The sequence below is a fragment of the Micromys minutus genome (genome assembly GCF_963924665.1).
Source record: "Micromys minutus genome assembly, chromosome: 2".
Classification (NCBI taxonomy): domain Eukaryota; kingdom Metazoa; phylum Chordata; class Mammalia; order Rodentia; family Muridae; genus Micromys; species Micromys minutus.
In genome coordinates this window covers 37743202-37762082 of record NC_137971.1, presented here as the reverse complement: position 1 = coordinate 37762082, position 18881 = coordinate 37743202, and the positions used below count along the sequence as shown (strand labels likewise).

The following is an 18881-nucleotide window of genomic DNA, read 5'->3' as shown; positions in this document are numbered from 1 at the left end:
TCTCATCAAGGCCTGGATGTGACAAAAATGTACTTTTACTTTGTAATTTTTACTTTGACTGAAGTTAACATATAATAAAGTCAAATCCCAAGAGCCGAGCACTGCATTTCTACATCTGTGCGAACACCTGGATCAAGATGCAGCTGTGTCTGGATTCTTTCACCCACTGTGCCTGTGAAGCGACCAATAGGCACGACCTACTTTTTAAAATGCTCATTTTAGAGCGGCGCCTTTGAGGTCCCGTGGGTCTGTGTCTTGCTTCAACAGTGTTTGAATGAAACAGACCCGGGGGCTCCCGTCTTAGCTTCCAGCTGCCTTACAAGTCTCTGCAGACGCAGCCTCCCGGACCATCTCCTTGCCGTCTTCGGCTCCTAGGACCAGCCAACACCGTCTTCGCGGTCTGCCCCGAACTCCGGACCAGCCATGACTTCTCAGATCCGTCAGAATTATTCCACCGAAGTGGAAGCTGCCATGAACTGCCTGGTCAACTTGCACCTGCGGGCCTCCTACCCTACCTCTCTCTGGGCTTCTTTTTCCGATCGGGATGACGTGGCTTTGGAGGGCGTAGGCCACTTCTCCCCCGAATTTACCGAGGAGAAGCACGAGGGCGCCAAGAGTCTCCTCAAGTTGCAAAACAAACGTGGAGGCCGTGTACTCTTCCAGGATGTGCAGAAGCCATCTCAAGATGAGTGGGGTAAAACTCTGGAGGCCATGGAAGCTGCCTTGGCCCTGGAGAAGAACCTGAACCAGGCCCTCTTGGATCTGCAAGCCCTGGGTTCTGCCCGCGCAGACCCGCATCTCTGTGACTTCCTGGAAAGCCACTTCCTGGATAAGGAGGCGAAGCTCATCAAGAAGATGGGCAACCACCTGACCAACCTCCGTCGGCTGGCAGGGCCACAGCCAGCGCAGACTGGCATGCCCCAGGGGTCTCTGGGCGAGTATCTCTTTGAGAGCCTCACTCTCAAGCACAACTAGGAGGTCTCTGTGCCTTCCAAGGGGCTCCATCCTCTGCTGCACCAGCCGCCTCAGGACCTCCACCCGAATGAACCTCTAAAGCCACAAGGCCGTTTTGTAACTGCCCTGGAGCCTCTCCCAAGTCTTGGACCAAGGGAAAAAAAAAAAAAGCTTTTTGAAACAGGAAAAAAGAAAAAAGCTCATTTTTTACCGACTGTTACTTTCAAGAATATTTGAAGATTTTAAATGGAAAAAAAAAAGGATTACAAAGTAACATTTAAATTATTTAATGCACACATCTAACACGAAGACTTTAATTTATATACTTAAAACTGATACTGGGTATTGAAACTAGAATTTGATGAAATACCGAAGTTAGCTTGTTGACTTTTGTAAAATCAAGTACTCTCCCCCCTCCCCCACCCCTTTGAGACATCACGTTCTGTGTTCTGTGTTGTTCAGGCTAGCCTCTGTCTTTTTTCCCCGGTGTGATAAAATACAAAAGCAACTTAAGGGGGAAAGGGTTAATTCAGCCCATAGTTCCAGGATAGCATCACGACAGGGAATTCACACTGAGGGCTTTGAAGCAGTCGGGCACAGTCCTAAGAGGGTGATGAATCCTTTGTGCTGTTTGGGTTCTGATTAGGGCCTCATGGCAGAAAACATGGTGCTGCCAATCATGTGACTATGAATAGAGAGATACATGATGAAAAGACAGGAGAACAGAGGCCCAGATATGCTACAAAACACATTAGAACTAGTGTGTCCTCAAGAGAAGTAATCCAACCTCAATAGACATTACCATCCTTCTTAAAGAGCCTACATCCCAACACTACTAGATCACCAGCCACAGTTCAACACAAGCTTTGTCAGGGGCAGGGTTCACCCAAACTGTAGTGAAATAAAACATGCTGGCTCCTGTGGGATTGTGGTCCTCTGATTCTTCAAAAGTTGGATGTGTGAGCCTGAGAGAGGTGAACGTTTTCCTGTATGTGTGATGGTTGACAGGACTGTGGGACTCACTAGCATGAGGCTCATAAAAGGCTGTGGAAAATAGTCCTGTGGCTTTCAATATTTCTGACAACTGATAACAAAATGAGAAATTCTAAGGTGAGACAAGAGGAGAGAATCTATGCTCTGTGTAAAGTGCTTTTGAATAGGACAGTCATCCAGGACAGAGAGGATATAATGGAGAAAGGCAGAGGAGAGCTGCAGGGAAGGACAAAAAGACATAGAGTTGTGCTAATGTCATAGATGCACTGAATTAAGACAAGCGTAGGAGACTTCCCATATTATAAAGCTTCCCGTAAGTGTGGCTGAAGTAACACAGACCTCATCCATATCTCCCCTAAAGTGCCAATGAAGATACCAACTACAAACATATACATATACACACTTACACAGAGACTGCTTCGCACACACACTCATGCCTGTAATAACTCCTTTCCTGTTGATGATCATTACATGCTGAGTGTCACTCTGAGGACTTCCCAGTCTGTATTCTGGACATCTGTACCACATATCTAGATTTGGCACAAAACTCTATTCTTTTATTATGCCAATCGATCTCGCAGTCAAGTGGTGCCACCTAGTAGAGTGATTACAGATATTTTTATTACATATGTATTGATATTCATAGGCAGAAATTAAAAGATGATTGGAATTCAGATTCATCAGTTACAAACAGCTAAGAACCTAAGTACTTTCCAGTAGTGCATGAGACACTATAGTCCAAAATGAGGGAAGAGCCCGAGGGTGCTAGTGAGAGAAATAATAGACTTGTCTAATCAGTAATACATAGTATTCTCATATACTCTAACCCTAGTAATATACAGGTATAGTTCTGGAGTCAGATGACTATGCAGGCTCAAACTCTAAACCTATTGTTCATATGTGAAACTAGTTGCACTCACTTTTTCAACTATATATTATTTTTTTTATTGTCATGACAAAATACCTGGTGGGGAGGAAGGCTTTAAAAAGGGTTTGTTTTGGCAAGGGACAGTCCATCATGGCAGAGAAGGCATGGCGTCTGCAGCAGAACTAGGCTGCTTACTGTCTGCAGTCAGGAAGTATAATGGTGAACATTGCAGTTCAGCTAACTTTCCCTTTTTCATTCAGTGTAAGACATCAACCCCCAGAATGGTACTACCCACAATTAGGATGGGTCTTCCCAGCTCAATTTATCTCAATCCCTTATAGCCACATCCAGAGATGTGTTCCCATGGCCATTCTAAACCCCATCAAGTTGACCTTGATAACCATCTGTAAGTATGGAGACTTATGGGACAGCAGTGCTGGGCCAGTGAGCTCTCTATGCACAGTCCTGTTTGGAGCAGCACCAGGTCACACCAAGTACTGTGTTGTTGGGCCACTTGGCCTTCAGGATACATATTCTCATTCCATTTCTCAGAGGCCTATCTGATTTTCCCCCAGTGGTTTTTTCTCTTCTCACACTGATCCCTAATGTTGAACAGTTTCAATAGGTCTCAGGTCATCTGCTCCATAGGTGACCATATCTTTTCCTATCCAGACACATTGGCTCTGAATAGCACCCAGGGAAAAAATGGTATTAGATTTACTTTTCTTGCAACTATAGATGTATTTTGTTTGCATGAGACATTGCAGGCTCTGGCTCACACACAATGTAGGCTATAAACTTTGAGAGGCCTTACCTGCAGCCAGCACTTAGTCTCATGATACTTTCTAAAGCCAGCTCAGGAGAATTAAGCTAAAGCACAAGGTGCTAATTGTGCACACTGGAGAAAACACAACAGAAGCTGGGCAAGGGCCATGCCAGAGCTTCAGGTGAACATATTAGGGAAAATTCTCAGATTCCTAGCAGGAAAGACCCATGGTAGAAAAGGTTGGCAGAAACTTTGAGGGCCACGCAATACAAAGAAGTTGTTGAACTTGAGACTTACATGGAAGTGGAGCTAACCTAGCATTCAGATTAAAACAGAACAAAACAAAAAACTTAAGAATAAAAACAGCATGTGAGAGTTAGGAACAGGGGGCCTTAGGAACAGAAGAAAGACCAAAAGAAACACCTCTGTCAAAGCCTCATGCTTAGTATTGACATCCAACGTGCTGTATATACTTGATTTTTAAAAACAGTCTCAATAATGTACCACTTATGACTCCTAAGACAAAATTAAAATCATTCAATATGCAGAGTTTAAAAAGTGACTGACAATCAAAGGATGTAGCCAGTGGTAAACTAATGAAAGATGATGTCTGGTTGGTGTATTCTGTGTTGCTGTAAAAGAGTATTAAAGGCTGGTGCACTTTATAAATAACAACACAACATTTACGTGGCTCACAATTCTAGTAGTCAACATTGCAAAGAAAGACTTTGCAGCTTCTTTTCTTTCTTTTTCTGTTTTTTTTTTTTTTTTTTTTTTTTTTTTTTTTTTTTTTTGAGTCAGGGTTTCTTTCTATAGCCCTGGCTATCCTAGACTCTCTCTGTAGACCAAGCTGGTCTTGAACTCGCAGAGATCCACTTGCCTCTACCTCTTGAGTGCTGGAATTAAAGGTGTGGGCCAGCACTACCAGGGTGGCTTTTTGGCTTTGTAAGAGTCCATTCTGGTAAAAACTCACTCAATTCCTTGCAAGGTAGTTCCTTCGTGACATGATTGGCTTATACTAGGTCCTCTTTTTAGAGGATCTGCCACTTCAAACCCACAATACTAGGGCCAATGCTTCCAGCATACAATCCAGGATATTCATGCCATACCTTAACTACCCCAGACAGCAGTCAGCTATGGTTATGATGAGAGAAAACTGAAAACCTGCACAGAGTAGGCACAATGGAAATGCCAACAGTCATCACCTCAAGGATCAAGCTGATGGTTTTAGAATTATAAATTTACTGTCAGAGATGAACGATTTGTGAAAGGTTTAAAAGTACACTAAAGACATTAATCTACGACTCTCTCCAAGACTCACTTTGCAAAGAAAGGCAAATGGGAAACTTGCTGAAGTGCAGAGGACACAGCTCACTAGATCTCCCAGGATCAGCACTGAAGTCCCAAAGAAAGGAATAGATACACTATGAGCAGAAAGAATGAATGGCTGTCTTCTGAGTCTCATGTTAAAGAGACCAACAGATCTCAGAAAACATCACATAAAACAGACATTCACCTTGGAGAAATCAAAGGTCTGAAACAAAATCGTAAAAGATAAAAATGTTTTTGTTTCATGAGATAGGGTTTTATGTAGCTCAGGTAGCCTTAAATGCAGCATAGAGCAGAGGCAAACTCCAGGCCCTCCTGCCTCCATTTCTTCCACACTGGTACTCCAGGAGTGTGCCCTCTGCCCTCTGCTCAGCAAGGTGGGTTTTCTCTACCTGGAACATTCTTCTCGTGTCTCTTACCCCTCTTTGCACAAATGAGTCTTTCTCTCTTTCCTTTCTTAATTTAATTTTTCATGTGCATTCATGTTTTTACCTGTGAATTTCTGTACAAAGTTGTTGGATTGTATGAAACTGGAGTTACAGGAAGGTTATGAGCTGCCATGTGGGTGCTGGTAATTTTAACCTGGGTCCTCTAGAAGAGCAGAGTTAGATGGCCCTTAACCCTGAGCCATCTCTCAAGCCCACAAATAGGCTTTTCAAGAGGACACTTTAGAAATCACTCCTCACTCCATATCTACTTGAGCACCACACCTCTAGCCCACTGGGCTGGTTCCCAACTTCCTCGAGCTTTGACTCATAGAGCACCACATACTGCTTATAGTCTGTCTCCATGCATTAGCAGATGGGCACTGCAAGCGCAATTTTAGTTAAGTGTTAATGTATGCAAATACCCAGAATCTATGAGTGCAACTGCTATCATCGTAGCAATTGAATCTGTGTCAACTCTTTGGTAGAATGAAGGCAAGTGCTCGCTGCCAGTCAGTCATATTAATATATGAATTTATTTCTTGCTGCCACAGCAGTAAGTGCAATAGAACAGGTGTCGCAGAATTGTTTTGGTGTCACCCAGAATGCTTATGGCTGCAAAGAACTGGATTTCTGGCTTGCTGAGCTTGTGAAAAGACTGGGAAGTTGTGGGTGAGTCCAAGATTCCCAAGGTCGGCAGCTCCCATCTGACATCACGGAACGAGGGCCCTGTATCTGCAGTGCCATGCAATTCCTCCCAATGGCTAAAGGTGATAGTTATGTCTTCTTTCACTGCACTTAGGCAGGAAGAACCAAACTATTTTCTTTTTCTTAGTAATTCTTTCCCAGAACCCTCTCACATGGCTATCTACCTCTAGCTGCAAGAGTCTGTGGAGAAGGAAAATCAACAAACAGCTCTGTGTCTGGTAAGCATGAAAATGGCTTTTTATTATATACAACTATCTTCTGTACCTGATACACAGAATCAGCCAGAAATCCTGGAAGAAACAAAACAAAAAAGCAGGACTCTAAGCAGGGGAAGGAAATGCATCACAATGTTCTAGGAACAGGGTCTATGACGTATGACTAGAAGTTGGAACTTCTGTAATAAACCTGATATATTCAGAAGCAATAGTTCTCATTATCTTCTGAATATCAAGGCAGGGCAACTTCCACTATATACAGAGTCATTACAAAATAAAACATGTTTCATTTCATTTCCATATACTGAACTCCAAGAAAAGAGTGTGTAGGCTAGAAAGGATAACCCTATGATTTTCTAGTGTAGTGTGACTACCCTGGAACTCACCATGTAGAGCAGACTCTCCTCAAACCTGAGATCTGCCTGCCTCTGCCTCCCAAGTGCAACTATTACAGCATGTGTCACCAGGCCTGTCTTTAAAAAGAATAATTCTTAAAGAAACATAAAGGAACTAAATATAATAAGACCCACTTCCCAAAACAAAACAAAATAACTACTTTTGGAACTGAAGAGTTACAGTGCAGCTGTGGTGTGGGCCTCTGGGTGAAGATCTTCCTTACACATTTCTCCCTGGGTAAAGAATCAGTAATAGCAAAGCCACCTACAGCTCGAGTTCCGGGACAGCCAGTGGTATGCTGGTTAACTAACAATTAGGGATATATAAATATCAGCCAAGTGACATTGCTGCACACATTCAAATTGACTACTAAGGCAGGATAAAAAGACGGTGAATTTTCAGACATGAAGAGAAAAAACAAAAACCCTTGTTCTGGAATCTAGTTGAAGCCTTAGTAGGAGGCAGAACAAGGACTTCAGTACAACCAACGACTGCTGGAGCCTTTCCCCTTCCCAGCCACAAACCTGTCATTTTCTAGGAGTTTCACCAGAACCCCCTTTATGTAGGAAGGGCATGCACTAAGCTTCTGCTTTTACATGACCAGATTATGATACCATTCAGGGCAGGGCCACCTCACCAAGAGAGAGAAGGAAAAAAAGTGGTTTGATTGAGAGCACAGACATCTACCAGATATTTGAACCGCTGGTTCCCAGTTTGTGACCATGGATGGGGAAGTCTGGAAGATGTGTCTTTGTTGGGGGAAGTGTGTTTCTGGAGGCTATGACTTTATAGGCTGGCTCCACTTCCAGCCCGCATGCTGCCATGCCTCACAAGCAGGATGGACACTTACGCAAGAGCTACTGACCCATACCTAAGTTGCTTTGGCTATGGGATTATACACTTAGGAAACTTGAGATGCAACTATGAGTACATATGTATGGCTAATGCCAAGACCTGCTGCTCTCCTGGGTGGAGTTCATGTCCACACATGGTATACTGGCTGGTTTTGTGTCAACTGACACAAGCTGGAGTTATCATAGACAAAGGAACCTCAGTTGAGTAAATGCCTCCATGAGATCCAGCTGGAAGGCATTTTCTCAACTAGTGATCAAGGGGGGAGGGCCCAGCCCATTGTGTGTGGTGCCATCCCTGGGCTGGTAGACATGGGTTCTATAAGAAGGCAGGCTGAGCAAGCCAGGGGAAGCAAGCCAGTAAGTGATATCCCTCCATGGCCTCTGCATCAGCTCCTGCTTCCCGACCTGCTTGAGTTCCAGTCCTGACTTCCTTTGGTGATGAACAGCAATATGGAAGTGTGAGCTGAATAAACCCTTTCCTCCTCATCTTGGTCATGATATTTTGTGCAGGAATAGAAACCCTGACTAAGACACATGGTATACCCTACTTTCTGTGACTCAAAGCCCACACTCACACCCCTGAGTGTGCCTTACTTTCCTCTGAGTCTCTCTCTTAAGCCTTGAGTTTAAGCCTAAAGTGAAATATCTTAAATACAGTTTCTACTTCTGCTTCCCTTTTCATGGGAATTCTGTGTATCAGGAAAATTAGTCTCCAAGTTTTTATAACAAGACACACAAGTCCAAAACCAAAGCTTGCCATTTATTTCAGTGGCTCAGCAAATATACACACACATGTACATAAGTATCATACATACATTAGTATAAATTAAGGCACAAAGAAAAGAGTAAAACATTAGAATTGGGCATTTGCTAAAGATTGTGGAAAAGTTCATTGTATCACCTGGCACTTTCTGTAGCCTTAGGTTTTAAACACACTAACGCAGCTCTCAATAATCACATGAAGCTAATATACACTGATTACAAGTAAAAAACACTAACAATAAAGTGATAATTCAGGACAATGGAATTCTGGGATGGATAAGCTTATGAGGGAGAATTTCACAGGAGCTTCTGACACTTAAGGATCTCCACTCCAGTATGAAGGTTGGATTTTCCTTTCTAGATAAAAATATACAGTCTACACATTTTTTTCTAAATACATATTTCCAAAACTAGGAAAAGGTTAAAAAAAAAGTGGCATGAAGAATATAAAAACATTTTTGAAGGAAAATCATTACATATGATCTTGTGTGTTTGTACACATGCACATATAAAAATAAACTGTTTTGCTTTGTAGGATGTAAGGGGGCATAGCTTACTCGAGGTCAGCTATGGCAGTATACTCTGAGCTAGTCGTCTTAGTTTTCCATGAGATGGTTCTGATACAATCACCAATTCTGTATACGCAGCTTAAGTGTTTCTGTGAAAGCCTTTAAGATTCTGTTTCTCAAATGTCCTAAGTAACCGGCGTTGCTGAGGCACTTCTGCCTGTTGGGACAGCCTTTCCTGACTCCCTCCACACCTGCCTCGGTGCTGTCACGCCCGAGTGTCCTCAGCCTCGCCATCTGAGTCAGACTCGGCATCTAAGTCCTTATCACTGTCTTCCTTCCATTTATAACTTCTTCTATGGTTAGAACCTTCATTTTCAGTATTTTCTGAAGCTTCTGGCTCCTTATTAAACCTAAATGGAGAAAAAGAAGAAAAGTCAATAGTTATTATCAGACTTTCATCATCTAATAGTGGCCGTTAAAGTCTTTACTAATCTGCTTCCTTCAGAAAGAACGGAGAAAAACTCTTCTGAGCAGTAGCGTAAACCGCAGCCAGCAGGTTCTAACTGTAGTCAGAGAGTGAGCCGAGGAGCTGGTGAAGGGAACCCACAGCAGGGCTGCTAGGAAGTGAGTGGTGGGCATGGTGCTCAATGACATCCCCAAGTCCATGTCATCTCATACTACAGTAAAAATTTAATCAAGCCTCGACCCTTCTCCTGCTATGTGGAAAAGTGGTCGTATTACACTGTTAGTGCTGTCTGAGAGAAAGACTGTGTATTAATTACTAGACACAAATTCCAGTGTAAAAGGCAGTACTCACGGAATAACGATCTCTTCTTTCTTTCCACATTTTGCACAGACTTCAAGTTCGCAGGCGCATGGTCTACACATTATGTGGTAAGAGTCCTTTACTGTCTTTTGTAAACATTTAACACTGAAAGAGGAAGGGGAATTACATTCTGATTTTCACATGAGCTTTACTTGATGTAAAGTACTTCTCCGGTTTCTTAGAAGCCCTTTAAGCAATGCCATTCCAAAAGCCTCCAAAGTACTGTGCGTACGGTACTGTTCCAACGGCACACAGCACTGGGCACGGCTCACTGTTTCCTGGCGCCCCTCTAACAATCTTGTGTTTAAGTTTACAGACTTTCGTCCTAATTCAGCTTTGCTTCTTTATTTCCCCCCCTGTAAAGAGTCCAAGCTTCACCTCAATGTAAATCTCGGAAAAGAACTTAGTCTGCAGTGGGTGTAGTGTGGGGCTGTGACTCAGACTTTCTTCAGTGCAGCTGATACACACAAAGCTTCAAAGTTCAATAGTAGCAAACACTTGGGGAAAACACAGTGGTGTGCACCTTTTAACCCACTGGTGTCCTGCTTGGCACTTCCCTCCACTTTCTGACTGGGTCCCTCACTGAACCTGGAGCTAGGCTGGTGCCAGCAGACTCCTGTCTCTCCTACAGAACTGGAGTCAAAGGGACCAGTGGGGCAAACAACCATCTTTAATGCCAATGCTAGCAGAGCGGAGGGGCTTGATAGGTTAATTCCCTGAGGTGAAAGGGGCCAATTCAAGCCAGACTGGTTATATTAAAGGCAGGTTTACCGCGTCCCCAAATATTGAGGCCAGGGGAGATGCTATTGTGAGAGGGGTAGGGGAGAAAAATGTAGAATGAACACGGGCAGAGAGAAGAGAAGAACGAGAGGCAGAGAAGGGGAGAGGGAGGGAAGTAGAGGGAAGAAGAGGAGAGAGAGACAGAGACAGAGAGAGAGAGAGAGAGAGAGAGAGAGAGAGAGAGAGAGAGAGAGAGAGCACAAGAAAACAAAATGTCTGGAATATATAGGAAGGAGTCTCAGGAGGAAGGGCAGCAGGGCATACCAGGTAGGGACTGAGGGTTGCTGGGAGAACCTGGAGGCCAGGTCTGCTTTGATATATAAGTATGCATCTCAGTCCCTCACCCCAGGGTCAGAAAGCAAACAGTGTTCATGCTTGCACATCAAGTGCTCCTGGCTACCGAGTCATCTGTCCAGCCCCTGCAGCCACATATTCTCTACACCCATATCCTTACCGTACAACCCAATAATCTCACTATGACATCTTTATTCAGGAAAAATGAAAACTACGTTCATATAAAACCCTGTCTAAATATTAACAACGGTTTAACTTTAAAGCTATAAAATGAAGTACATCCTAAGTGCTTTCAGCTGGCCAGTGCATAAAACTCAGCTGCACCCCGTTCAGTGGACACCTCCTCAGCAAGAGGCCCTGGGTCGCACAGATGTGGATTCCCTACATCTGGCATTCAGGAAATGCAACATACAGGGAAGGAAAACAGATCAGTGGCAAAGGGTAGAACTGTCTCTAAGCTGACAAGAAATTCCTGGGTAATTACTGTTAGCATTTTGTCTAAACTCCACCCACAGTTACCTGGCAATAGCCAGATATACTCCACCCCAGTTACTTGGCACTAGAAAAGGGGCTACTTGCCCCTCTTTACTCTCTTGCTCTTACCCCTTTGTCCCTCCTCTCTCCATTCCCTTCCCCTCTCTCCCTCCACGTGCTCATGGTGGCCTCTTCTCTACTCCTCTTCTCTCTGCCTCTACTACCCTCTTAACTCTCCATTCCCCCCACCCCATGCCCTGAATAAACTCTTTTCTATACTCTGCTGTCCTGTGGCTGGTCCCTCAGGGAAGGATGCCCAACAAGGGCCTGCCAGTGGCACCCTCCCCCACACCTCCATAGAACATATCCCTCCACCCTCTTTTATCTTTTTCATAACATTGGTGCTGAAATCCCGGACATACCTTTTCTCTATCTTTTTATAAACACATCAATTACAATTTTTATCTTCCTCCCCATGATGTTGACCTAACAACTTTGTAGGCTAAATCTCAAGCTGTATGCTGCAAAGGGTGAGTTTTATAGTACAGAAATTATACAAAGGGTCTCAACTGTAAGAAATTGTAAACAAAACTTAAGATAATAAAAACTCTCGACATAGGTGCTAAATGAAACGTTATTAAAACTTCTAAGGTAAATTATTTTGAAATACTTGGATTATATTATTCTAAAAGACTTTACTAAATTATTCTCTATTTAAAGAGTACATCATTGGACCATGAGGAAAAAGTTCCAATCACTCCAATGGATTATGAGTTCCCATAACATTTTCAGCTTTAATTTCTTAACATCCTAAAATAAAAGTAATCTCTCTTGGTTTAGGTCACCTGAGAATTCAAAAAACTTAAAGCATGTTTTCTTTTTGATAAATATTTGTCTCATGTGGAAAAACCTCTGGAACCAACAGATCTTTTAAGTATTTACTAAATTGCTAATGTAGGGTCAAAATTGTATACTTGGGAGCTATCAGTGTTAACATTTACATGTAAATCTTTAAAATGGCTCTATTATTTTACAGCCTGGAGCCATCAGCTCCAACAAAGGTGACACTTAAGAATCACACAACAGCATAGCTCGACAAATGCAGATCCCAAAGCTCTGTGCATTGTTTACATAACCAAAATCTTGGGAATGAGCCCCAAGAGTCTGCTAAATTCTTCAGTGAATTCTTATGCCCACAAACATTAGAAAACCCTTGACGTCCATCATAATAAAAAGATCTCCATTCCTAAGTGGGGGTTTCCCAGCCCTGGTGAGATTGCAGTGACCAGTTCTGAGAACAGAATGACATCTGAACGCTGCTGAAAACAAGCATGATCTTTCCAAAGTGAAATTCCTTCGGAACACCAAGTTTTGAAAGGCATTATCCCTGAGTGAAAATAGGAAAGGGACTTCTCTTCCCATAGGTCAGCTGTGTTGGTGGCAGTGTGAATGACAACATTCTTTAGTCTTCAGTCTGTCTCCCAACAGGGGTAGGAGTGTCCCTTTCAAAATACACAAGCCAAGCCTTAGTTTTAACACTTAGTTTTAAACCCAAAGACCCTGATTCTAAATAGATAATAGTCTATGCAGCACTTTAATAGGCATCCATTTCAAGTTGCCTAAAATCCATAAAGTTATTTTTAAATCTTTAAAACTAGCTATAAATCTCTAATTGCTCCTAAGTACTTTTCCTTATACCTCATACCATTTTGTGGTAAGAAATAACTTTAAATTCACGTGAATATTTCTTTTCCTTGAAAACTTTGCTATATTTATAGTATTTTATTAAGAAAACACCATGGGTGTTAGTCCTGGTTTCCCTCCTTTTCATATTCTCTCCTCTCTCTCTCTCTCTCTCTCTCTCTCTCTCTCTCTCTCTCTCTCTCTCTCTCTCTGTGTGTGTGTATGAGACAAAACTGCCAAAAAACAAGCACTTAAGCAATTTTGGCTATAATGTATTACAACTGATCAGTTTAGTAGGAAAAGTGATAAATTAAACGAACATTGTTCTTACAAACCCTATTTACTGACAAAGGAATCAGTAACACACATCTTTAAAAATAGAAAGGTTTGTTTACAATGCAAAACAAAAATAAATGCTGACTACTTAAGAGCTGAACCAGGTCAGACTGGGGAGTTTTCAATCTATCATAGTAAGCTCTAGAAATAGTTTGAAAATAAAGCAGTAGAAAAAAGGCATGGAGAAGTAGGACTGGAATGTGAGACTAGCCCAGCTTTGACAAGTCTTCATTATATCATCTTTAAAGTCACCGCAACTTCTTTTGAGTTGAAGGCTTCAGAATGGGTCCCAAGCTGCTTACCCTGAGCATGAAAAGCCAGTGGCACTGGGACCTGAGACATCCGAATTACATCATGCTCATGGCTACAAATTGAGTTAAACAAAAATCCCAGGACGTTTCCTTATCATTCTTTTAATAGTTGACAGGAACAAACTTCTGTCTGCTGCTTTTGTAGTTCTGCCTTGGTTTCCTGGCTATTATATTCTGACTATGTCCATAATTAGCCCATGTGGTATTGGCACACAGGATGACTGGGCACCTAGGTAAACAGTGACTGTCAGCGCCTCACCCTTTGGTATGCAAATGAGAGAAACTTAATACTGGCAGATCTTCAAGATACTTCCTGCAGTGGTACTAAGCAACCTGTATTGTTTACAATGAAAGTCTAAAACTGAACTATGGGATTACCTCCTACTAGATTTTAAAATGCTTTTAAAGGAAACTCCCCATCCCCTCTCCAAATACCTCATACAGTAGTTTCAATGAACTTCCTGGTGTTTCCACATTGTATACCCCAGACCTAACAGACAGATAAAATACTATCTCCCTTTATTGCAGTAGTAGCCTGGACTAGGATAATTATTTATTATTGTCATTATTACTACCATTATTATTTTGAGCTGGGACTCTATATAGCCCTGGTTATCCAGGAACTTACTATGTAGACCAGGCTAGCCTCAGTCAGAGCCTCTCACTGGTAACATGCTGGAAATGAGAGACAGAGGCCAAGCAGATGGCTTAGTCTCACATGCTTTACAGCAAGGGGACTAGTACAGCTCGGTCTTGTAATACTCAGATAAATGGTAATAGATGCTTATTTTGATGAAAGTATATATTTGAGATCAAACAAGTCTCCTCCTCCTCTTTTTTTTTTTTTTTTTTTTTTTTGTCAAGACAAGGATTTTTCTGTGTAGCCCTCACTGTCTGGGAACTTGATCTGTAGACAAGGCCTCTGCTCCGGAGTGGTGGGATTAAAGGTGTGTGCCAGCACCCTACAGTGGTGGTTGTTGCTGCTTCCTCCTCTTCTATTCAGCTGATTAGCAATCCTTTAAAATTTGTTTATTTGTTTTTATTGTATGAATGTTTTGCCTGCAAGTATGTCTGTTCGACATGCGTATGCCTGGTCCCTATGGAAGTCAGAAGAGGGCATCAGAGCTCTGGGACAGGAATTACAGGTGGCAACCAGGGTCCTCTGTCAAAGCAGCCAGTGCTCTTAACCCCTGAGTCATCTCCTCAACCACCCAAATATTACTCCTCTCCATGGCCCCCAAAGTTATAGAACGGTAAGGAACAGACACACAATGCTTCTGTCACTCCTGCACTGGGGAGGCTGAGGTGTCTAGGGTCACCTTCACTGTTCGTAAGGTGGGGTGAGGGGAGGTGGGCTGCTCCACTCACCTTCCCTCCCAGGCCGCTCTTTAAAGGTTTTCTGCAAACATCACCCATGCCTCTGCCCAGTCATGACTCAAGACCTTTCTGAACTGCTTTTCTTCATTTTACTGTTTTACTCCTCCTCTGCAGTCTCTTCCTCAATCCCAGCTCTCCCCCTGTACTAATAATTATCACTTCTGCTTGGGAGTTGCCTGTGGGCCCACATTTCCAGAGAATAAATTCTAATAGGTGTTCTGCACCAGATAAATAAACCAATTCAAGGCCAATTAAGAGTTAAAAAGGCAGGTTTATTTGGGAATGGGTTACCAGGCAAGTTCACCAGCTTCAGGGGACAAGACAGGAAGAAGCCGAAGACAGACTATGGAAGGTAAGTTTTTTATAGATTGTGGGTGAAGGAAAATGTGTCTGTCACACACTGGGCTTATGCCCAGGGGTGTGTGTGTCCCAGGGGTGTCCGATGACTTCCGATGAGGGGGACTGGGACAGCTGGGCTTTTTGGCAACTTTTCTGTGGGGGGGGGGGTTCTGAGTGGGTGGGGTTGGAGAGAGAGGGAGAAATAGAATTTGCTGGACCACGCTGTGTGTCTGTGTGAAGGAGAGCCTGGGATTCCAACTGAACAAGTTCCTTGCTAGCAAAGACTCTTTATATATATTTTAATCATAGTAGCTTGCTTGTACATTGAAGATGCTATCTAAAATAATTGCAAATTGAACCACAATTCTTGTCTGGCTCTCTGTAATTTTTTCTCTTAGAAATTTGAGAGTTATATCCAGGATATTTATACTAGCCTAGAATTTTCCAAGAAATATTTGTTGGGAAATCCCACCCTCAGCCCACTTTCAGTAACCTAGCGATAGCAGGCCATCAGCAGCAGCCAAATGAGACTCATTTCCACTGTCACAAGTCTTGTTCTCCCGATGAGCATGCGCTATACACCCCATTATGAAAGTGCCTTCTTTGCTCCCTCTCTCCCCTTCCACCCTCTCGCTCAAAGCCAGCTTCCACACACCTCCCTCCCCCAATAAACTCCTTGAATAGCATCTGTTGCATTTGTTGTGACTTTATGGTGTCTACTGCTTAAATTATAACAATGTTTACTGTTCCTAATAAAACAATTATAGTATATTGTTTTTTAAATCCAGCTCGGTCTCTTGGTTCTTACAGTTCAAAAATGTTCATATAAGACACGATTTTCTAGCAGGTGTCTTTTCATACTATAAAATGTTTGTTTAGTTTATTTATGATATAGGAACTGTTCAAGACATGATAAATGACCCTGTCAAACCTTAACAATCTGACACTAAAATAGAGCCAGCAATGAGAGATGACAAAAAGTATGAATCCTAATTCTGAATATGTTCTTTGCTAGCCAAAGATTTTCTAATGCCACCTCTTCAGGTTCAAACCTTTAAGGGTGGTGGGTATTTAAAATGCAATTATGTAATTATGTGATAGAGGCTTTTTTTTCCTTTGAGACAGGGTCCCACGTAGCCCAAGCGGACCTCAAACTCACAATACAGCCAAGAACAACAACCTTTAACTCCTGATTCACAACCTTGAATTCTTGCTTCTGTCTTTACTTCCCAAGACCTTGGTTACAAGTGAGTATCACCAGCACTCACTCCTATGACAGTTTTGAAAGGATGTTTTTTAAAATTTAAAGTAAGGATCTTAATTATCTACTTGCTTAAGAAAATGGACAGATTTATCTATCATCTCTGTACTGGATAGTTTCTGAGAGAAGAAAACCTCAATTAAGAAAATGCCTCTATAGAATCAGGCTGTAAGCAGACCTGGAGGACATTTTTTAAATTAATGATCAATGGGGGAGGACCCCGCCCATTGTGGGTGATGCACTCCCTGAGCTGGTCTGAGTTCTATAAGAAAGCAGGCAGGACAAGCCACGAGGAACAAAGCAGTACTGGTCTCTGCATCAACTCCTGCCTCCAGGTTCCTGTCTGAACTGACTTGCTTCAGTGATGAACTGTGCCGTGGAAGCATAAGCTGAACCCTTTCCTCCCTGGTGTTGCTGAGGTCAAATTGGTGTTTCATCACAGCAACAGAGAACTTACTAAGACAACAACATCTTTAGGCAAGCCTGCTGTAAACTGTTAAGATCTTTCCATTTCTTTTCCCTGTTTCTCTAAACTGTCAGCTTCCTGACAATTCTCTATAAAGAATGCTTGAAATAATGTTTATGATTACCACAACAGAAAAGAACTTCTCATCTGAGAAGAGGCATCATTTTCCAAGCCTAAAGAGGAAAAGCATTTTGAAAATTTGAGAAGCCTGGAGAGATAGCTCAGTGGGTAAGAACACTGGCTGCTCTGCCAGAGGTCCTGAGTTCAAATCCCAGCAACCACATGGTGGCTCACAAGCATCTGTAACGGGATCTGATGTCCTCTTCTGGTGTGTCTGAAGATAGCAACAGTGTACTTAGATATAATGAATAAATAAATCTTAACAAAAAAAATTTGAGAAATGAGAAATATTCTATATTAACAAAGCAGTTTCGGATCCCAAGTCTCCTTAAGCCCTACTGTACTGGGGGTGCAGTGGTGAAGGAAGCACGGGTTACAATACATCTTACTATGCCTATGGGGGATGGAGGAACAGGAAGGAGATGGAAAACAGCCACTGCGGTTCATGTTTTACTAACTTTAGAGTCTGGATTCTTAGCCTGGCAGTGGTGCACACTCCTTTAAACCCAGAACTTAAAAGGCAGAGGCAGGTGGACCTCTGAGTTTGAGGTCAGCCTGGTCTACAGAGCAAGTTTTAGGACAGCCAAGGCTACACAGTGTCTACCCTGTCTCTAGAAACCAAAACCAAACCAACCGAACAAAAAAGATTCTGCCAGATAGCATAACTTGCTGAACATTCTTCATTCATTAGCCTCTGCCATCACAAACTGACTCGGATTTCCAGATAAACTACATACTGGCAATGCCTGCAATTATATCCAGAAAAAGGGGCCACAAGTGAAGAATTGTTAAATATTGCTTAAGGAGCTAGAGGGATGGCTCCGTGCTTAAGAAGATTAGTTGCTGTTCCAGAGGACTGGAACGTGGTTCCCAGCACTCAAAAACATAGACACACACACACACACACACACACACACACAGACACACACATACACACACACAGTGGCTTACAACTGCTTGTAACTCTAGTTCCAGGGAATCTAACACCTCTGGCCTCTGAAAACATGCTGATGTACCACCTACAGATAATTTAAAATCCCTTCAATAAAAGCTCAATTATTAAATACCCCTTTCTTATGTTGCATTTCAGAATGATTCTCCCCCCTAATTATGTATGTGGTAAGTAATCAAAATGTCACTGGCCTAACAGGAATGTGTTTAAAAACAGGATTACTATTTATTAATGCTTTTATTTTGGTGACATTCAGGAACATAACTTAAGGTTAACACTGGAAAAATATAGTGAAATATATATAATTCAAATGTAAACATGCCAATCTTTCTGAGTCAATAAATTTTGTGAAATGTAGTGAACATATTGTTTTTTCACTTAATCTAAGATCCTGATGTAAAAATTGAAAATTATAGTTGAAGCATGCTGAGGCAGGAAGGGTTTAACAATTACAAACCAGACAAACAACCGAAGTGCTACATAGAATTTGCAAAAATAAAAACAATCAGGGCTGGAGAGATGGCTCAGTGGTTAAGAGCACTGAATGCTCTTCCAGAGGTCCCGAGTTCAATTCCCAGCAACCACATGTTGGCTCACAACCATCTGTGATAGGATCTAGTGTGTCTAAAGATAGCTACAGTGTACTTGAATACATAAAAATAAATAAATCTTAAAAAAATAAAGACAATCTACAGAGAGGGAGCTATTAAGCCATAAGCATATAAAGATCCAATTTTTGGAGTTACATAGAGAACAAGGGATAGTTTGAACTCATCAGTGGCACATCATTCATCCAGCTCTAAGAATGGAAGGGAAGCCGAGTATCAATGGTGTGCCTCTGAAGAGACAAAGGCAGGCAGATCTCTGAGTTTGAGGCCAGTCT

General features: G+C 42.3%; 1 protein-coding gene and 1 pseudogene across 2 annotated transcripts in view; one reads left to right on the top strand and one right to left on the bottom strand.

Annotated features, from left to right (window-relative positions):
* The first annotated feature begins 423 nt into the window (after positions 1-423).
* On the top strand, positions 424-975 carry LOC308417972 (ferritin light chain 1-like; annotated as a pseudogene). Its single transcript has one exon. The product of its transcript is annotated as a ferritin light chain 1-like (transcript).
* Positions 976-8332: 7357 nt separating this feature from the next.
* The window catches only part of LOC308416429 (uncharacterized protein C9orf85 homolog), a 51054-nt gene continuing 40505 nt past the window's right edge, over positions 8333-18881 (bottom strand). Inside the window, exons 3-4 of the mRNA XM_080911424.1 lie at positions 9597-9710; positions 8333-9189 (exon numbers count right to left, since the gene is read on the bottom strand). Coding sequence (XP_080767550.1) covers positions 9045-9189; positions 9597-9710 — 259 coding nt within the window. The 3' untranslated portion in view covers positions 8333-9044. The remainder of the gene's footprint in view (positions 9190-9596; positions 9711-18881) is intronic.